A 22,187-nucleotide genomic window follows, 5' to 3' on the forward strand; every position below is an offset into this window, starting at 1 on the left:
TATAAAATTCCTTCTTTTCACCCTTTTGGCAATCCTCCAATGTTTTTGCAAACCACTGCACTGTGGGGATTCCTAAAGTCATCTCCTTAACCACCCTTCTACTCCTCTCAATAATAAACAAAAACATCCCTTTCTTTGATAGTGCAAACGATTTGGATTAGCCTCGTTTGGATTGAGAGATGAGATGAGATGATTTATGAATAGTAGTAAAATTTGTGAGTTAAAATTTGGGAATAGTAGTGAGATGAGTTGAGATGAACTCAACTTACCTCTCAATCCAAATCGGCTAAATGTTTCAGAAAGCCCATAGTCCCCCTAAATGCACTTAAAATTGCTCAAACTCACTACATGATGTTCCATATCTTGCCCATAATTCGATACTTCACCTCCTTAGCGTACAAGTGCCCAATATAGGGTTGTTAGAAACAAAACTAGCACATATATGTAAGTTGAGAAGAGAGTGCATGAGAAAAGACAGGAAAAAAAATGTTTGACAGGAAGTTATCCTAATTATTTGTGGTAAATTATGGCCAATACCAGGTATATAAGCAGTGATTTCAAATCCCGAGGTTAAATGTACTCTGGCAGCTTTACGTAAGCCAGAGTTTGGTTTTTTGGGGGTGGTAGTGCGAAAGTTGATGGATAAGTCACCATTACGGCCACTCTACAAAACCATACATGAGATTTTCACCTCATACGACTTATTCAATTCTTTCGAAGTTGTGGGATCATTTTCCTCGTTTGAGAATCTCCTCTCTTCTTCCACTCTGCCCTGAAGAGTAACTGGCACCAATTCAGTCACATTTTCATACATTTGGAATCTAGATGACCATTTGAAAAATACTTATTTTATTGACATAAGCTTGGGATGACCACTCGAAAAAGAACTTTCAAACAAGCATGAAACATATGCTTGTGTATCCATCCGTATAAAGAAGTTGATCCATATATATGTCAAAATATTATTTTGAATGGCCTTTGAGTGATTTGTATATTATATATGAACTTTACAAGAGGGCTATACATGGAAAGAAACTAATTGCCGAGTGATTCTAGCAGTCTAGCCTTATATGGAAACTATATATTCTATCAATATGCTAACTATACAAGCCTACGTAAATTAAGTAAAGGTAAAATAAGGAAAGAAGATTGATTATGGACAGCTTAGCAAAGCTGTCCACTGACAGCCCCCCTTAAATTGATGCGGGTTGATCAACAAGCATCAATTTGCTACTTAAGAAGCAATGTCGATGGTGAGTGAGAGCTTTGGTGAAGATATCAACAAGTTGTAGTTCAGTGGAAACATGTGGAAGAGTGATAACACGAGCTTCAAATGCTTCATGGATAGAGTGACAGGATAGAGGTGTAGGATCAGTCTCAGAAAATTCTAGCTCAACAAGCAAATCTCGAAGCCAAATAATTTCGAAACAAGCAAGAGACATCGCCCGGTGCTCAAATTCTGTAGATGACTTAGAGACTCCGTCTTGCTTCTTACTCTTCTAGGAGATCAATGCATCACCTAAGAACACACACCAACCAGTGATAGAGCGACATGTATCAGCACAACCGGCCCAATCAGCATCGCAATAAATAGTAAGTTGAGGAGAATTGCTTGCAGGAAAGAATAAGCCACGGGCAGAAGTGCCCTGAACATAGCGTATAATTCTACGGACAGCAGCCAAATGAAGATGACAAGGGGTATGAAGAAACTGGCTGACTTGTTGTACTGCAAAAGAAATGTTCTTTTGGTGGCCTCCTATAGGCCAGCTGTAGCCACCAAGTCACTAGCTTACTTATGTTGATTGAGTGAAATACCATATGGACTACGATGCACCTTAAGACCGAGAAAATATGTGAGACCCAAGATCTTTCATATGAAAGGACTTAGAGAGATGAATCTTGAGTTGGCCAAGTAAAACGAAATTGGAACCAGTAATCACAATATGATCAACATAAACCAAAAGAACAACAATACCCATGTCTGATTTCCAAAGAAACAAGGAAGTGTCATACTTGCTCTGCTTGAATGAGAATAATTAAGTGGTTCGAAATTTATCAAATCAGGCCCTCGGAGCTTGTTTGAGACCATAAAGGGAGTGGCGAAGCTTACACACATGTGAAGTCGAAGAAGAAAACAATCCCTGGGGTGGCTTCATATAAATACTCTTTAAGATCCTCGTGAAGAAAAACATTCTTGACATCCATTTGATGTAGTGGCCAATCATTGGAAGCAGCAAGAGTTAGAATCGTACGAACAATAGTCATCTTGGCCACTGGAGCAAAGGTCTCTTCATAATTGACACCATATTTCTGATTATTGCCAAGTGCAACAAGCCGAGCTTTGTAGTGATCCAAACTTCCATCAGATCGAACCTTGACGGAGTAAACTCATTCGCAACCCAGAGGAACAATGGTGGGAGGACAAGGCTCAATGTCCCAGGTGTGATCAGCCTCTAGAGCGGCAATTTCTTCTTGCATCGCTTGTTGCCAACAGTGATGCTTGACAGCTTGTGAGTAGGATTTGAGAATATCAAAATTGAACAATGCAGTAGTAAGAGCTGATAGAATTTCCAGAAGGAAACCCATACCTATTCGGGGGTACCGACACTCGAGGAGAGCGACGTACCAAAGGTGCTGGAGGTACTGTAACTGACTGAATCTGGAGTGTGGTAGGATCAAATATTGGAGGAGCCACCGGAAGAGACTGTGGGCGAGGACGTCTCGTATACACAATATCTGGTTTAAAGCGAGAGCTAACAGAAGGAGAATTTGAGCACTGCTTCTTAAAGTAGGGAGGACCACAATAGAAGGGGAGGACAAAGAAGACACAAGAAAGAAATGTTGATTTTCAAAGCAAATAACATTCCGAGAAATATGGGTACGATGTAACATAGGATCATAGTAGACAAAGCTCTTTTGACACACATTATATCTCAAAAGCGCACATCGAATAGCTTGAGCAGATAATTTGTCGCTCATGAGGAGATAAATGAACAAAGCATACACAACCAAAGGTACGAAGATTATCATAACTAGGCTGCTTAACAAACAAGTGAAAATAGGGAGACTCCATATGTAGAACTTGGGAAGGTAAACGATTAATCAAGTGAGTAGCAGTTTTCATAGCCTCGACCAATAACATGGATGGAACAGAGGATTCTAACAAGAGAGTACGTACCACGTCCAGAAGATGACTACTTTTGTGTTCGGCTACTCCATTTTGTTGTGGTGTAGCTGGACATGAACGTTGATGAATGATACCTTTAGAAGCCAAGAAGTCCTGAAACTCATTAGACAAATATTCACCACCGGAATCGGTGCGTAATATTTTGATAGAAGCAGAAAATTGATTTTCAACTTGCGCTAAAAAAACAGTGAAAGTATGAAAAATCTTAGATTTAGAGCGAAGAAAATACACCCAAGTAAATCTGCTATGATCATTAATGACAGTCACATAATATTTAAATTGTTCATGTGACCTAACTGGGGAAGGTCCCCAAACATCACTATGGATAAGATCAAAACAGTGAGAAGCTCGACTAGCATGCAAAGGAAGGGAGAGAGTTTTGCTTTTACCAAGTTTGCAAGAAGCACACTCAAGAGAGGAAGAACAACGTTCTTTCTTACCAAGTAAACAAGAGTTCAATACATGAGATAAGATCTAAGTATTGGGATGGCTTAAACGATGATGCCACACCATACTAAGATTTGAAACATTATTTCAAGCAAAGGAAAAACTAGGAGAAACTGAAGAAAATTCTGGAACAGGCAAAAATAGTGGAAACAAGCGCCCTACTTTAGGTCCCTTGGCGATCAGCTTCCCTATTACCTTGTCCTGCACAATACAACCATCACTAGAAAAATTAACAGCACAATTGTTATCAACTAACTAACCAACAGAAATAAGGTTTGTGGAAAGTTGAGGAGCAAGAAACACATCAGTAAACTTAGAGGAGACATCGCCGACAACAGCGATCGGCAAGGAACTGCCATTGGCAGTTTGAATAAGAGATTTTCCAATGTAGGGCCGAACATGATACAGAGCTGTGAGATTATTTGTCATGTGATTAGAGGCCCCCGAGTCCACATACCAGAGTAAGTAGAATGATTACCTTGGAACCCCAGTGCGGATAATGCCGAAATCAACACCTGTTGCACCATTTCGTGTGTGCTGTAATTCGCAGTAGGAGGTGCAGTAACAGAGGAATCACTTGGAGAAGAGCCATTTGCTATGGACGGTGCTGCTGGAGGTGCAATAACAAAAGTTTGAAATGCTTGAGCCTAACGATTCTGTAGGCTTATACGACATTCTTTGATAATGGGACCCTTCTTCTTGCAATAAGAGCAGTATTTCTTGGGACAATTAGCAACAATATGCCCAAATTCCTTGTAGCAAAAACACTGCAAGTTGGTAGAATGCATAGGCGGTCCTCGTCGTTGAGTAGCATAAGCCACAGGGGCTAACCCTGAACTACAGTGAGATTGCTCCAGAGTAACCTGAGTACTAAGACGTTGTTCTTCACGAAGTAACTCACCAAAACAAACATCAAGAGAAGGAACAGGAGAGCGATTCTGTAAAGAGGAGCAAACAGATTCATATTCAGGGCAGAGTTTCATAAGAAAATGATCACGACGACTAGTCTTATGAAGATTCTGAATAATGGGAAGAGAGGCCACAGGAACATTCGCGGTAACCAAATCAGAATATTCATTCCAAAGAGTTAGGAACGCCAAATAATAGTCTTGTATGGAATGATTGTCATGTTGAAATGTGGCAATCGCATGCTCTAACTGAAAACGATGGGCACTATTATCTTGATGATATACTTTCTTTAAGTAAGTCCACATAGATTGAGCGGTGCAATGAGGCCGCAAGTTGGTGACAATATGTGGCTCAACTGAGCCAAGAAGCCAAGACATAATCCGAGCATCAAGCACAGCCCATGAAGGAGAAGAAGCTGAATCCTTGGATTTATCAGGATTGGGAGCACAATCTGTGCCATCAATATGACCCCAAAGATCTTTTCCCTTGAGGAAAAGCTCAAATTGAAAAGCCCACGTAGAATAATTTTTACCTGTAAACTTGGCGCACATAGGTGTGCAGTCCATCGTAAATAGAGGAGAAACCGAGATAGACGGGAAAAAAAACAAACTGTGCCGAAAGACAAACAGTGCCAGAAAATCGAGAAGCCCAAAAAATCAACATAGGTGCAAAGAAAAAAAAAACAAATTGAAAGCTACCTGCAATGAAAAGAAATTTGTGAGCGAAGAAAACTACAGAGGGACGTCGCACAACACCTCCAATACCTTCAGACTACTGTTCCAAGAATCACAAGGACAGAGAGTCGCCGGAAACGACAACAGAAGGCTGGTCCAACAGCCACTCAGTCACAGAGTTGCCGAAAAATCAAATGAAGGCTGCGCCAACAGCCATCGAGCCTCAAAGATACCGAAAACCACTGAACCACTGAACCCAGAGGGGAGTAGACCCACGACAGCCACAGAAATACCGGAAATACCGAAAAAAGGTTGGGTGCACCACTGGTCAACACAGACCTAACCGAAAGGCACAAGAGACACTTCTGAAACCAAGAAGAGAAAAAAAAAAAAAAAATTCAAGGGAAAAAAAAAATTAGCAACCTGCTCTTGATACCATGTCAAAATATTATGTGAATGGTTGAATCGAATGGCCTTTGAGTGATCTGTATATTATATATGAACTTTACAAGAGAGCTATACATGGAAAGAAACTAATTGCCGAGTGATTCTAGCAGTCTAGCCTTATATGGAAACTATATCTTCTGTCAATATGCTAACTGTACAAGCCTACGTGAATTAAGTAAAGGTGAAATAAGGAAAGAAGATTGATTATGGACAGCTTTGCTGTCCATTGACAATATAATCCTCCGTCAGTTGCATTAATGGATTGTCCAATTGGAAATGATTGTAGAATGCATAAGTTATTATTACTGGAAATAGGTAGGTGTAACCTACCTTTTCCGATAAAAAAAAAGGGTAGATCTAACCCATAACATAGCTCAAAGCTAGAGGCTGATGGTTGCTATCTGAAACTAGGAGAATGAATAGGTGATCTTGATCATCACTTACGGGTTCCCAATGTTTCGCCAAGCCCAACGAGATGTGCCAACCTCGGGATGAGTTGCTTATCTTCCACAAGAATGAGATTTAGAAAACTAGACTGCTTTGTCTCGGGTTTGATGGTTGCACATGCTAAAAATCCAGTACATTCCATTGTATTTCCCATCCCAATCTTTTGTGACTCTTCATGTTTACTTTTTTTGGTTAATCTTGACTTCTCCCATAATCATGCATTATTTTCACAACAGACGAAATAGAATAGTAACTATTACCTATAGACGTTGAAGTTGCATATATAGCTACAACAAATTTAAGTATTTCTGATGTGTGGTTGCTTTATCAGCTATTATATATAATTTATACCCGTCTCCCAAATAATGATCTTGCATTTTTTTCTGTGGACTGAAGCTTGGTGTGCTGTCTAGCATATAACCATAATCTTATTTCATCACAGATGAGTGGAAGAACTTCCTCGCTCGAATTGGTCGTCATGAGAGTACACAAGATTCTGAGCTTTTGCAAGATCCTACTGAGACCCTTGAACTTCGGTTTTGGGCTTCTTACAGGGGACAAACATTGGCCCGAACTGGTACATCGTTTTTCCTCTTTTCATTTTTTATGGTTTTAATCTTGACAATTGGTTCGTTCACGAAAAAGATTGGAACAAGCGATTTAATACTCTTGCAGCTTGAAAATGTTAGTAGTTTGTAGGTTTGATATTGTAGGGACCCTCCTTGATCTCTATCTCTCTCTCTCTCTCTCTCTCTCTCTCTCTATATATATATATATATATATCAAAACTCATTCATTTGATTTTGTTGATACCATTTACCCCAGTATGTGTATCTGTGCTTGTCTCAATGCATGGCAGCTTTTCAACTAACTTAGCAATTGGTTTGAGATATGCAGTTCGTGGGATGATGTACTACAGAAAAGCTCTTATGCTCCAGACATATTTGGAGAGGATAACTTCTGAAGGTTAGCACTATCAATTATGTCTTTCTTTATTTTATCCTGCACGGCCAGTTACCTCATCATCTGATGGCAATATCAGATTTGGAGGCTGCAGTTTCTAGCAATGAAGCAACTGATGTTCGAGGGTTTGAGCTCTCTCCTGAAGCACGGGCTCAGGCAGATCTTAAGTTTACTTATGTGGTTACATGTCAAATATATGGAAAGCAGAAAGAGGAACAAAAACCCGAAGCTGGTGATATCGCATTGCTTATGCAGAGGTAGCCTGTAGGTTATGCAAAGATTTTGTTTCAGGATGTTTATCTTCACGAATTTCTAATACGATTATATCTGCCAGAAAATGCATTAGATGAGTGGTCTTATGATATCTGATTTTCACTATTTTTCTGTTGATGCTAGAAATGAAGCTCTTCGAGTCGCTTTTATTGATATTGTTGAAACTTCAAAGGATGGTAAAGTGCAGACGGAATTCTACTCAAAGCTCGTGAAAGCTGACATCAATAGGAAAGATAAGGTTCTGTTACCTCTTCTTTCTTACTTCAATGTTTGAGCTACTGGCCATTTTTTTTTTTTCTAGACAAGTTATTTTCATTTGATGATTAAAAGATTTTGTTTTCATCTGTGTGTCCTTTCCTTCAGACTTGTAGGTGCAATTCCTTTGTTGATTAATGGTCTGAATGTTGAATCTATGTATGGAAGCGCAGAATTTGTTGTCTAAATGTATGGGTTATTGGAGTATTTTTGTTAAGAAGAAATGAGGAAAGGTCACCTTTATGTCTTTTTTTATTTTTATTTTTAATTTTTATAAATATTTTCTTGTAATACAATAAGAATATCAATCATTGAATTGACAAAAGAGGATTATGACATGAGAGCACAATGGAAAATGAAAATAACACCCTACCGAGAGAATTTTGGACTTTGGGGAGGGTTAAGTGGCAGCCCGCAAATTGGAGCAGTGTGAAAGATGGTTCCTACTTCCTCATATGGTGTATTTATAGGGAAGTGAATAATAGAAAATTTGAAGAGCATGAACAGACGTTAAAGGAGCTTAAATTTGGACAGCTTCTGTAGACTTTAATGGGCTTAACTTTCAAGCATTTCTTGCTTCTGTTTTTTATTTTTGATAGGTGTCTCTCTTATATACAACTTGTCTACTTGGGTTGCACTTTTACACTTTTTAATGAAGTTTTATTATTTATAGAAAAATATCCCACTTAATGAACACATTACAGATCAAATGGTTAACTGTGAACATTTTGTTGTTTCCATTTGATTAGCCAGATATTCTTGCTCATATCTCCAATCTCTAAATTCTCAATTGCTTGTTAGAATTAGTTCGGTAGTGCTGCTGACCTGCTTGTATGGCAAAGAATCGATATGATAGTCTTGTTAATTCCGCAAAAGTTAATGAAACCACCAATCATTCCTTTTTTCTGCTGTCAGTTCCCTTTCAGACTCATTGATACTCTTCCTTATCATCAGTGAATAGACATCCTTGTTTTCTCACCGTGGATATGCACTAAGGGCTTGACAAATTGGAAGAAAAAAAATAGGAAAGGAAAAGCAAGAGAGACGAGCTAGCTAGCAGAAACCAAAACTTAGATCCGCATTGACTGCCTTCACTACCCTAGTTGTGGTCTGACTTCTGAGGTTTATCAAATTCATACTGTGGGTTTAAGCATTCCATTTGAACAGAAGCTTTCAAAATAATACAGATGCCCTTTTGCATGTTAGCAAAAAAAAACTAATATATTATGTTCGTATGCTTTAAACTAGTGACCACACTAACCTCAGTTTGGGGCGAGGTCATCAGAATGCAGAAATTTTCAAATCCTGGAACTTACCAAATTTAGGAGCAGTTATTCATACTTGTAGATTAAGCACATACTTAGGTCATAATTTTGTTTTGTGTTGTCAACTTCTCTGATATCTCAAGTGCTGGAAGCAGATCTTCGTAACTGTGAACTTATTTGATGCATAAGTTTGTAACTGGATGCACACTTATGTTGGGTTTTCTCAGTGTCCTTGTGTGGAGACTTCTCTTGAATAATATTGAAGTTTTAAAATGACCTTTTTCATATTCTCTTTTGGATGTTAGCTTATGTTAATTCTGACCTCTCTTTTTTTAATTTTATTTTGCAGGAAATATACTCCATAAAATTACCTGGAAATCCAAAAATTGGTGAAGGAAAACCTGAGAACCAAAACCATGCAATCATATTTACACGTGGAAATGCAGTTCAGACAATTGATATGAATCAGGTGATTAATTGTTTTTAGGCCGGTAACTACAAATGCCATCTAAATAAAGAGTATCTTCAGGGCAGAGATAATAAGAAATATCGGAATTCGGATACATTAAACTGGCAGATCTGCTTGTGCTGGTTTTAATAGACAAATAGATGACTGCCTTCCGTTGATTTCGAACCTGCATCGTCGAGACTCTTGGTTCTTGGTTAAAACAGCAGGGGTTAGTTTGTTGTTCAAGCATCTCCATAGACATTTCTTACACACCCAATAAAAGAGTTTCCTATCTGCAGCTTGATTGATCTTGAAGGGACTCTTAACTCATTTATTCTTGATTTATTTGGGGACTGGTCTATAATCACTTTTCTGTCAGATTGGGTTTGTGTCATCTTCTTTCGGGTTTTCTGCCACGCTCTATTTTCCAATTTTGACTTTAAATGACAAAGTGTATATAAACTCGAAGTCTACCCAATTCTTCTGCATTTCATTGCAAGTGTTCACCTTGTGCTGTACCCTTTTCATGTTCCAGAATGATCCCTGGTTTATCTAACTTGATGTTTTACTTATGCATATGTTTCGGTTAATTTGGTTTTCCTATAGACAGTAGGATATTGGCTTATTCTTCCTGTGATACTTATCATGAAGCTCTAGTTGCATTGTGTAGTGCTTGCATATGGAAATCTTCTTTGCAACTCTGATTACTTGTCATAATACTTCATATTTATACTTTAGGATAATTATTTTGAGGAAGCCTTGAAGATGAGAAATCTTCTTGAAGAATTCCGTCGTGCTCCTGGTTTTCATGGTATTCGTCCTCCTACCATTCTTGGTGTCCGGGAACATATATTTACTGGAAGGTATTCTTCAGAATCCCTGTTCATTTTGAATGTTACTTTTGACTATTTCTTTGGTTATTTAATTTATAGTTATTGTTTGTATTGATGTGCAGTGTCTCTTCTTTAGCCTTATTCATGTCTAATCAGGAAACTAGCTTTGTGACTCTTGGTCAGCGTGTTTTGGCAAACCCTTTAAAGTAAGTTAATCTTAATTATGCAAGTGATTTGATTGGCTTATTGATTGTTCTAATTCAGGTTAGTTGATATTGACGTCATAAATTATTTTTCAGGGTTCGCATGCATTATGGCCATCCAGATGTTTTTGACAGAGTATTCCACATAACCAGGGGTGGTATTAGCAAGGCATCTCGGGTTATCAATATTAGTGAAGATATCTTTGCAGGTATTACTCTTTTATTTTATCTTTTTGATCAGGTATTACTCATTTTATTTATCAAGCAGGTGTGCTTGTTTTCTTCCATTTATGTTGTTATTGTCATGAGTGTAACTTGTACAAAGCTAGTGGTGTGTAAACCAACTCATCTGAAAAACAGATTAATTGTTGGGAGGATGAAGTGGTTACTTAAATGTTGTGTGGGAGATATGTTCTCTTGCTCTGTCACCTTTGTGGTCTGTTAAGCTATCCCAATATTTCGTGTTAACTATTTAAGATTAGAGAAACAGTCAACTTTTGATCTTCCCGACATCCATTGCATGTGCTCAAGCCTCCCATTTCAGGTTGCTTTTTGCAGTATGGATAACTTTTTCTTCTTTTTGTAGTTGTCAGCTTCTCTTATTTATTGTCCCTTTCTTGGGGGTGGGAACACTCCTTTATTTTTCGTTATGCTAGCACTGGCCTCGTGCACTTCTTGATTAAATGTTAGCCCTTCGACAAAGAGAGGAAAATGGGGGAAGGTGACTCTGCATTGACTTGGGTAACAAGGAAATCTTCAAATTATTAAACATTCTGTCTGGAAGCATTTGCCACCTCCTCCATTCCTTTTACCTCATCTTATAACTGTTTTGTGTCAGGTCTGGGTTGCTGTTATTAGAATATGGATGTAGGAAGAGCTGTACCAAGAGTTGTATAATATTATGATGCAAACTGATGCCATCACATGTTAGATTCTTCCTGTTGTTTCAGATTCTAAATCTTGTATCAGTTAGTGTAGAAATCGGACGTATAAAAATGTGTAGAAATCTGAATGATGAATGCTGTGTAGTTCTTGTTTACATCATTAGATAGTAGAAATGGACGTTGAATCTGTATTAATAATGAGTTGCTGTCACCCCAAATCAGTAAATATAAAAAATAAAAAAAAATAAAAAAAAGGACACATCTAAAACAAATAAACAGATCCAAAACAAATTCCCAGCTCAATAAAAAACATAGATCTAAAAAATTTCCGAGATCTACACAGACTCACGGAAAAGAAGTAAAGGAGGTGGAGGAAACAAAATAGGGGGTGGAAACCCAGCCAGGTGGGTAGCCCAACCCCCGCCCTCTTGGGCAAAACAATACATACAAGCCGCCCACCCTGCTCAGGGGCGAGCAGGTTGCCTCAGGACAGGCAGAGCAGGTCTAGTTGACCTGCCGCTTACCCCTTGTAGGGAAATCTAAATTAAAGGAAGGTCAATATGCTTGAAGGGGATGCCACTAGGGCATGTTTATGCTTTTTTCCAATGAGCTTGAGCTTTTAAAATTGTTTTGGTTCTTCATTTTCTCTTTCATTTTCTGTAAGTTGTTATTTTTATTAAAGATTAGTTTGTAATTCTCTTTTTTTCCTGTCAGATGCACCACTATAATATCATTATGAGTGTTGTGTCATGCTTGTTGAAAAGTTATAGTGATCTACGAAGATCTTTTTCTCCTTGGTTGTAAGGGAGTTGTAACAATCCAAGGACAGTATGAACAGTGCTAGAAGCCACATTTGTATACTCCAAAAGGACTGGTTAAGGTTCCAAATGGAATTCTATTCACTCATTATAGAGTTCACTTCTACCTAATAGAGAACCAATGTGAGACATGACACTTTTCCACCTCTAAAGTAATTCACTTTCCCAATGTGAGATTTAAAAATCTGAGGTGTATCGGTGGCCCATAATCTTAGGCCTTTAAAAGTAAATGGGTATCTCCTTTTCAACGAATCAAGTGGCATGCCTTTAATGTAGCAAAGAGTTGAAGGGCTTCTGATTTCCCTTGAAAAAAAAATGATAGGATATCATATTTAGTGTTCTCTCTCTCTCTCTCTCTTTCTCAATTTTCTGAACTGTCATATCATTTTGCTTTTTGTTTTTTCAATATATATATCCTGTGTACTTGGGTTGCACCTTTGTGCTTCTTAACAAAATTTATATTACTTAATCATACTCAATTGCTACACTTCTTGCATCTACTTATATTATCACCTTGTACAAGAATTATGCAGAGTTGAACCCTATTGGCATTGATACTTTTTTTCCTACTAATCATTTCTGGTGACAAAATGCAGGATTCAGTTCAACTTTACGACAAGGGAATATTACTCATCATGAGTATATCCAGGTAAGCTTTGTCATTTCCTCAGTTGATGCATCAATTGGACATGAATGTTCTAATGCTATTTGATAGGTTGGAAAAGGACGAGATGTTGGGCTTAATCAGATTGCTCTGTTCGAGGGAAGGTTGCTGGTGGTAATGGTGAACAAGTTCTTAGTCGAGATGTATACAGGCTGGGGCAGCTCTTTGATTTCTTTAGAATGATGTCATTCTACTTTACAACTGTTGGATACTACTTTTGTACTATGGTATGCTATTTTTGCACAATAATAAGTATTCCTACTTATGCTGTAATTAGGTATGACTGGGTGGTCTGAAGGTGAAGGGATCTCCATACTTTATAAAGAGCATCCAGATTTTCTGTGGTGTTTGTTATTTTCATAAATATTCTCTTTCATTTAATGTTATGCTTTCTTTTTCTTTTCTTTTTCTTTTAATTAATTTCTTAGTAATATTACCATCGATATGTCACTTGGTTTCCTAGTTTTCATCTTTGATTCATATTTCATTTCTTTCATGTTTATGATATTTGCTCATAGAGAGGTAATGTGGAGGAGTTGGGAAATGGGTGGAGTTATACTAGTGTAGGTATGTCATGCATGTTTACTATCACAACAAGTTTACATCAAGGATCAATCTGTATTGATTATAAATCTTTTTACCCAATCAATTCGAGTTCAGGTCCCTTGGTATATGCTTTTTTTCTGGATGATGCCATGACAGTTGATGAAACCTGAGTGGGAGTTCAAGTCAGAGTTAGATGTTTAGAGGGATACTCTAAATTTAAAGGTTTTGGGTTCAAGTATATGGTGTGTAAGTTTAGTAAAACAGAATTAGGGAGGGAGAATAGTACAGCTTGATAGTTTTTTTTTTTTTTTTGATAAGTAGTACAGCTTAATGGTTATGCAAGTATTTTTATTTCTTGAGCAATAACTCATGAAAATGTAGAGATTGGGGATAATATGGCTCATAAAATAAGTGCGAGCTAGTTGAGCTTGAGAAGCGTCTTGGGAGTATCTTTTACCATGGAATGCCTATTAAATTGAAGGGAGGATTTGATAACACTGCTGCAATACAAACTACGTACATTCTATAGGAAAAAATGTTGGATTGCAAGAAGCACTCTGCTCGTAAAATGTATAGTCTAAATGAAAATCTTAAGATGGGCAAAGGAGAATAGTAGAAATGATATGGAAGATGGTCCCAATATGCTTATGGTGGTGCATTTGGAGGAAAAGGAACAAAAGAAGTTTCGAAGATCGAGAGCGATCATCGAGTCTCCATGAATTTCTTATATCACTGAACTAGCATGCTCAGACGATGCTCTTGTATATGTCCCGTTTACCTGGGCTTTTGTCTATTCTTATGATCAATAAAATTTTGTTTACCGATTAAAAAAAAGGAATGATAAGATAAGAAAATGAAGTCATTGGCTGCATAATGTTAAAAGAATCTTTCATCACCAATGGAACATTTAGAAAAACAGTGTACACGGTTCAACGAAAGTTTGATGTTCTTGCTGACTGTTGCGATGTAATTGAGTAGTTCATACCAGAAATGTTAGCTACAGACGCATTATTCTGATTACTAATTTGAAGTTACAGGGTAAATTTTCATGTCAGTTACTTATATTTATCACTGAACGAGTCTATTTTTTCCTATGCAGTTAACGGTGTTGACTGTATACATTTTCCTATATGGGAAGGCATATTTGGTACGCTGGATTTTATTCAATTTCATATGCCAAGTCTATTGTGCTTGTAACTAGAGGCCTGTCCTATTTACAATAAAGATTGTGTTTAGAGTATTCACTTTTCAATCTCCTATGGCAATTTTATTGCTTCATTTTGTTTATTTTTATAAGAGATCATGATCTTAAAGAATTAATTACCATCTGGATCTAAGCACAAGTTATTGTGGGGTTGAGTGGGTTTGTCTCTCTGTTAAAGCTTTGACATGTTTGCATTTCAGGCGCTATCTGGAGTTGGTGAAAGTATCGAATTTCGAGCTAAAATAACTAAGAACACTGCCCTTAGTGCTGCATTAAACACGCAGTTCCTCTTTCAAATTGGTATTTTCACTGCTGTGCCAATGGTTTTGGGCTTCATTTTGGAGCAAGGTTTCTTGAGGGTAAATGCTTGTCCTGTATTATTTATTTATCCTCTTAATCATCGACACAGGCACGTGTTCATTTTTATATCTATTCTCCCCATGTATATTATGTATATGGAAGCTAATTCAAGCTGTTTGCTGCATCATGCAATGAACCATAAACACAAGATTTATAATGTCTTAGTGCTGAAAATAATTGTTTCAAGTATTTGAAAGTATGCCTCTACTCTCTACCAAAGGTTAGATACAATGTTTATGCCCCTGATATTTACACGGTGTTGGCGTCATGTTTTCTGAATAGACTTACATTACCTAACAAAAAAAATGTTGTCTGAATAGACTTACTGGTAATGGATATGGGGGAGTTAAATCTTTAAATCTGTTTCTTTGTATTGTTGTGTTTCTGAGTTGCATTTCCTTGGTAGTATGCAACACATACATTGCATTTGGGTAGAGTAAATTCAATTAATGCCGTATTTTGTTCCTGTTATGGGTTTTTTTTTTTTTTTTTTTGTGGGGGGGGGGGGGGGGGGGGGGGGGGGGGGGGGGGCGGTTGTATTAGAGAGGGCTAATTTTAATGACTTGTATGCTTCTTTCTTTGCTAGTAGGTTGTAATTAGGTATATTTCTCTTGTATACTACCTGTGTACTTGGGCTTTGCCTAATTATGAGGATTAATAATTTTTTCGTGCTTATAAAAAAAATATATATATTTACTTGTCTTAATAAAATTTTCTTACCTATAATATATATATATATATATATATATATTTATCCAGGCAGATGCTCTCCGGACTTAATTTATCCCCACCCCTCGTTACTGTGATGGTTAAGTTTTCTTTACATCTACTGCTACAGGCCATTGTTAGTTTTGTTACGATGCAGTTTCAGCTTTGTTCTGTGTTCTTCACATTCTCTCTGGGCACAAAAACTCATTACTTTGGGCGGACTATTCTTCATGGTGGTGCTAGGGTTTGTTGCTTCTCTCTTTTCTTGTTCATTTTTTCCCTGGTGTCTATAATGTTAACTTGATGTTTATTTCTCAACAGTATCAAGCAACTGGGAGGGGATTTGTCGTACGGCATATTAAATTCTCCGAGAATTATAGGCTTTACTCCCGCAGTCATTTTGTTAAAGGGTGTGCCTCTCTCTCTCTCTCTGAGTTTGTTTTAATGTGTAAAATGAATTGGAAAGCCATATCGTGTCCATATTGTCTAAGAAATATTTTCGATTTCTGTAAATTTGATGCAATAATTAGATTTTTGAGGGTATTATATTAGCATTACCTCTTATTACTTGGATTAAAGATTTATTAAATGTAAACATCACTGGTGTCAAATTGATGCTATTTCTAGTTTTCCAATTTTTCTATGAAGTGGCTATACCTGACTTGGAATTGACTAATGTAGTTCATCCTTTTGTTTCCAGATTTGAAGTTGTGCTTTTGTTGATAGTGCTTCTTGCATATGGGTATAATGATGGTGGTGCACTGTCGTACATTCTTCTTACAGTCAGCAGTTGGTTTATGGCTCTTTCTTGGCTCTTTGCTCCCTATTTGTTCAATCCGTCTGGGTTTGAGTGGCAGAAGTAAGTCTTTCTTTTTTAAGTTTTTCTGAATTGAAAGTCTGCTCCGCTTTATTGACCAATGCATATGTTGTCCTCCCTAGGGTAGTGGAGGATTTCAGAGATTGGACCAATTGGCTCCTTTACAGAGGGGGGATTGGAGTGAAGGGAGAAGAAAGCTGGGAAGCTTGGTGGGATGAAGAACTGGTAATTTCCAATGCTCTCTCTATGCCATGCTTATGAACCTAAAGAATCTATTATCGATGTTCTCTGTGCCATGCCTGTGGCCCTAAAGTGTCTATTCTTGATGGTGGGGTGTCAGCTCATAATATTTCTAGCATTCTTTCTTACTTAGAGTATGTCTTTCCGTTTTCCTTCACCTCCATAGTTAGGTGGTTTTCTTGTATAGGCCTTCTGTACGAAGGTGGCTCCCTTTTGCACTTTTATTAAGTTCTGATTTATCCAAAAAAAAAAAAAATCTCTGTTCTTGATAGATGTTTTTTATTCTTTTGGCAGTTGTAACTTCTGTTGCTAATTGTTGTCCTGTTACAGATGATAACATTCCCATAACAACTGCATCATCTATGTAAAAATTCTTTATTAAAGATTAATTTTATTTTTTTGGTAAGTAGTTAGTCTTTATGAAAAAGTGCAAAGCTGCAAATCAAGTACACAAGAAATATATGAAAGAGATGATATCGAGAAGAAGATAAAGATACAAGAAAGGCACATAGATTTAGTCCATTAAACTCTATGGAAGCAGTCTAAGATAAAAGAGTACTGTTAATAAAAAAGTGTTTTGAGCTCCTCCAACATTCTTTCCTGCTCCGCAAAGGTTCCATCATTCATTTCCTTCCAAATACACTAAATGAGGCAAATAGGAACCATTTTCCACAGTTTTCTAACAATGACAGATTGAGTACCAGAGTAGAATTCTAATTATACAAAAGGTCATAATCCATGAGAATTGCTAAAGAAACTTTGAGAGCCATTCGCTACCACTACCACAGAGTGGCAGTGTGGAAATACAGCGTGTAATCCAGTATTGTTGTTTTTCCCAAAAGCCACATATTCTTTGTTTTTTTTTTTTATATATAAGTAAACGATTATATTAATAGAATAAGCATAGCCCAAGTACACAAGATGGTATACAAGAGGAAACACCTATCTAGGAAGAAGAAAAGGAAACAAGAAAATCATGAAGGCCTAGACCATTAAAATCTACAGCTATGGCCCATAGGAATAACATTCTATGGGCCCACACTAACTCTAATTTGCTGAACACCTCATTCCATAGTACTCGAGTAACCTCACAATGCAGTAGAAGATGATTCACAGTCTTAGCACTTTTCTTGCACACGCAACACCAATCTATTATGATCACCCCACGTTTCAGCTGATTATCCGTCGTCAAGATCTTACCCAGAGAAGCTGCCCATGCAAAGAAAGTCGCTTTGGGAGGTGCCTTATTACACCAGATCCTCCTCCATGGAAACTAAGTGTTTTCTACCTGTGTGAGAGGCTTATAGAACGATCTAACCGAAAATGTGCCTTTATCTATAGGTACCCACCACAACATATCATTTCCTTGGTTGCTCGGTCTCAAGGAATATAGAAGCTGATAGAAGTCCTCAAAACTACCAACTTTCCAATCTTTGGCCACCCTACTAAAAGTGATGTTCCATTGTATTTGATCTAGGGGTGAACAGAAACTGACGCAACCAGCCGCCACTAATAGGAACCGACTGGCTGCGTTAGGAACCAGCCGGTGTGCAGTGGAGATTTGAAGGAACCGGCGTTCAGCAGTTCGGTCGCAGTTTGAAGCTGGATTGGACTGCTGAACCGGCCGATGAAATAAAATTATTTTTTTTAATATACCCTAATCAAAACGACGCCGTTCCACTTAAGTTTAAGTGGAACGGCGTCGTTTTACACTTATAAGTATACAAAACAAAATGGAAACGATGCCGTTTACGTTTCATTCAAAACATATGAAAAAAAAAATGTATGAAAGAATGCCATTCCACTTAAACTTAAGTGGAACAGCGTCGTTACGAGATGGGGTCATCTTCTTCCCCAATCACCTTCTCCCCGATAATCACTCCTCTGCAACTCTCTCTCTCTCTCTCTCTCTCTATTATCTCGGAAGAGTCTCGCCGCTAGGGGAACCGAACTCCGACTGAGAATTGCCGGAGTCGATACGGCCGGTTTTCCTCCCCCTTTTTTCAGACGTCGGTCGGCATAGATTTTTGTTCAAAAATCACTCCTAAGGCATCGGTTTTCACCCCTAATTTGATCCCCAGTTATCACCATAAAATCAGCCACTGAATATTTTTTCTCACATGCAACCTGGAATACTAAAGGGAGTGAGTCCTTTTAAAGCATTATTTCCACACCATCTGTCACTCCAGAACTTTATTCTAGATCTATCTCCCAACACAAGTCTAGTACGAGGAGAGAACACTCCCCATCCCCGATTAATCTGCTTCCATAAACCCACTCCATAAGCCCCATTAACCTCTCTAGTGCACCAACCCCCCCCCCCCCCCCCCCCCCCCCCCCCCCCCCCCAAAAAAAAAACACACTTCTATATTTGCAATCAATCACCGACTTCCATAAGGCTTCCGGTTCTGTATTATATCGCCAATACCATTTCCTGAGTAGTGCTCTGTTGAAAATCTTCAGATTTCTAATACCTAACCCTCCCAAAGAAATTGGGGAACATATTCTGTCCCATTGGACTAGATGGAATTTAAAGTCATCCCCCATACCACTCCAAAGGAAATCCCCGTAAAGTTTCTCGATCCGGGTTGCCACACTAGTTGGAATTGGGAATAGAGATAAATAATACGTTGGTAGATTAGAGAGAGTAATTTTGATTAATGCCATTCTGCTACCTTTTGACAAGTGCAGTCTCTTCCAACTTGCCAATCTACGTTCAATCTTCTCAATCACTGTATCCCATATTGATATTAGCCCTTGAAGTAGCCCCAATGCTAAACCCATGTAATTCATAGGAAGGGCATAAACCTTGCATCCAAGAGTGTTAGCTAGTTGCTGCATATTGCGCACATTACCCACTGGCTCAAGGTTCACTTTCAAACCTGATGCCGCTTTAAAACAAAGGAGTGCCCTTAGTGCCTGCAACTGGTTTTGTTCTGCCTCACAAAATATTAATGTATCATCTGTAAATAACAAATGAGAAATGTTCATAGTACCCCTATTGGGGTCACCAACCAAGAATCCAGCCATAAAACCATTATGGACCAACGCCGAAGTCATTCTGCTAAGCGCCTCCATAACAATGACAGAGGAGTGGAGACAATGGATCCCCTTGTCTCAGACCTTGGGGACTATTGAAGAAACCGATAGGACTACCATTTACCAACACTGAGAATCTCGTCGTTAACATGCACCCTCTCTCCCCAAAACCACACCTCTCAAGCAAGTAGAGTAATAAATCTCAGTTAACATGATCGTAGGCCTTCTTCGTATCTAACTTACAAAGGATCCCCAGTTTACCATATTTTTGTCTACTATCTAGGCATTCATTGACGATGAGGACTAAGTCTAAGATTTGCCTACCTTGTACAAATGCGTTTTGGGGTTTTCTTACGATCTTTCCTGAAACCTCCCCTAGGCGATTTTGAAGCACCTTGGAGATCTTATACTTTGCTAGGGTTTTCTTTTAAGCAAAGCAAGTACGATGCTTCCTTATTTTTGCACAAGGGCGATGCTGAAGTAGTATTTTTATTGGTATATGTAGATGATATTATCATCTCTGGTTCGGATGGACTTTTGATTCAAAAACTTCAGCAACATCTTCATAATGTGTTTCACTTGAAGGATCTTGGGGATCTTACCTACTTTCTAGGGTTGGAAGTTAGGTCTCAGCCATATGGTTTATTTCTCAATCAACCCAAGTATATTCAAGACCTAATTCAGTTAGAGAGATTGGAAGATACTGCTCCAGTCTCAGGAGGTGAATGTTAAGTATAGGAAAGACGAAGACAAACTTCTCTCGGATCCTACCTTATGTCAAAATATTGTGTGAATGGCCGAACCGTTGGCCTTGTGGTTTTTCTCTATTATATAAACTATACAAAGGATTCTATACATGGAAAGAACTATGTATATGCTAATTCTATTCCTATACAATCTGTCAAATATTAAGCTAATTATTCTGAAGAGTAAATCAAGGAAACAAATATGGAAACAAATATGGACAGCAAAGCTGTCCATTGACACCTTATACCATAAGTTGGTTGGTAGCTTGATTTATCTCACCATCACGTGCCCTGATATTTCCTATGCTGTCCACATTGTTAGTAAGTTCATGGATTCTCCTTGACATTTTCATTTTGTAGCTATTCGTCGGATTATTCGCTATCTACTTGGGACTCCATATCGTGGACTGTTTTTACCCAAGGGTTCTTCCCTTCAATTAGTTGCCTATAGTGATGCAGATTGGGCTTGCCTATAGTGATACAGATTGGGCTGGATGTCTGAACTCTCGACGTTCTACTATTGGATGGTGTGTCTTCCTTGGGGATTCTCTTATCTCTTGGAAATGTAAGAAGCAAAATTGTGTATCTAAGTCATCTACAGAGGCTGAATATCGGGCAATGTCTACTGCATGTTCAGAAATTATGTGGTTGTGTGGTATTCTTTCAGAACTCAGCTTTGCAAACACATCCCAGGCCTCTTCATGGTGATAATACAAGTGCCATTCAAATTGTAGCCAGCCTAGTTTTTCATGAACGTACGAAGCACATTGAGGTTGATTGTCACTATATTCGAGATGCCTATGAGGGAGGGTATCAAAGGAAAACTAGGGTTTTCTTTAAGATATGACGGCTAGGCAACTAATCTCCTATTTTATTGGGTTGCAGCTAGAGTTACATGGCAGCTAATCTCCTATTTTACTGGGATACAGCAGAACTGAAATTCAAATAGATTATGATTTATTTACTAATCTTATCTTGTATTTAAATTGAACGTGTACATATTTAGATAGGATAAAGTCAGGTTAGTTTAGATAAAGATAAAGATGTAGTTTGTTGAGATTCAAATTGAATTCTCAATCTTATCTATGTAAATATTTTCTGGAGAAAAAAAGTCTGTTTTTAGTTTCTGCTAAAAAAAAAAAAAAAACTCTGAATATTTTCTCTCTCTCCTAGAAAATTTTCTCTCCGTACACATGCATTTTTTCCTTGGTCTGGTTCTTGATTCTTGGTCTGGTTCTTGATTCATTTTGCTTCACCAACGTGGGTTGATTGGTGATAGTTAGATGGGTCGTGTTATAGAACTAGTTATTGGGTCTAAGTGCTTCACTATAGCATTATGTGGAGGTGGTGGTCTGAGAATTACTGAGAGAAGCTGGAAGACAGAAAACTCGGTGTTGCTGGGCTTTTCCTCTATTCATTGGCTTGGGAAGGTGTTAGAGGAGAGCTTGAGCAGAAAAAAGGAGGTATACTCGGCAACACGTGAGAGGTATTGTAGTTTTATTGCTCAACGTTGTGAAAATAGGAAAGGAAGATACGTTGAAATATCAGAGTATAGGCAGGGGGGAAGAAGAAATATGCTATGTATTCCAGAAGGTGAGAATGGTTGGGGATGGAGGAAGATGAGGGAGGCTTTGGTAGAGCAAGGGAAAGAAAAAACCAAGGAAGGTGGTCTGCATGGAGGAGCCAAACCGAGTGATGGAAGAGGGAAACTGAAACACTATGAGAGATCGTATAAGGAGGTCCTTGCGACGTCGATACCGAGAGCTGCGAAGGAGAAGGTGGCTGGTGCGAAGGTTTTGGACAGAGGTAA

The 22,187-nt window shown here is 38.2% G+C and overlaps 1 protein-coding gene and 1 long non-coding RNA gene across 2 annotated transcripts in view; one reads left to right on the top strand and one right to left on the bottom strand.

The window, feature by feature from the left end:
* The window catches only part of LOC121239522 (callose synthase 9), an 84,358-nt gene that overhangs the window by 52,928 nt on the left and 9,243 nt on the right, over positions 1-22,187 (top strand). Inside the window, 17 exon segments of the mRNA XM_041136781.1 lie at positions 6,554-6,688; positions 7,009-7,077; positions 7,154-7,331; positions 7,471-7,585; positions 9,217-9,336; positions 10,054-10,178; positions 10,271-10,354; positions 10,448-10,560; positions 12,650-12,702; positions 12,769-12,811; positions 12,814-12,944; positions 14,363-14,410; positions 14,668-14,826; positions 15,666-15,779; positions 15,857-15,945; positions 16,236-16,394; positions 16,475-16,577. Coding sequence (XP_040992715.1) covers positions 6,554-6,688; positions 7,009-7,077; positions 7,154-7,331; positions 7,471-7,585; positions 9,217-9,336; positions 10,054-10,178; positions 10,271-10,354; positions 10,448-10,560; positions 12,650-12,702; positions 12,769-12,811; positions 12,814-12,944; positions 14,363-14,410; positions 14,668-14,826; positions 15,666-15,779; positions 15,857-15,945; positions 16,236-16,394; positions 16,475-16,577 — 1,838 coding nt within the window.
* On the bottom strand, positions 12,126-20,616 carry LOC121239526. Its single transcript, XR_005935308.1, has 3 exons — positions 20,474-20,616; positions 19,452-19,454; positions 12,126-12,137 (listed from the first exon to the last, which is right to left on the bottom strand). It is a non-coding gene; the product is annotated as an uncharacterized LOC121239526 (long non-coding RNA).

Source organism: Juglans microcarpa x Juglans regia, chromosome 7D (genome assembly GCF_004785595.1).
Source record: "Juglans microcarpa x Juglans regia isolate MS1-56 chromosome 7D, Jm3101_v1.0, whole genome shotgun sequence".
In the NCBI taxonomy this organism is placed as follows: Eukaryota; Viridiplantae; Streptophyta; class Magnoliopsida; order Fagales; family Juglandaceae; genus Juglans; species Juglans microcarpa x Juglans regia.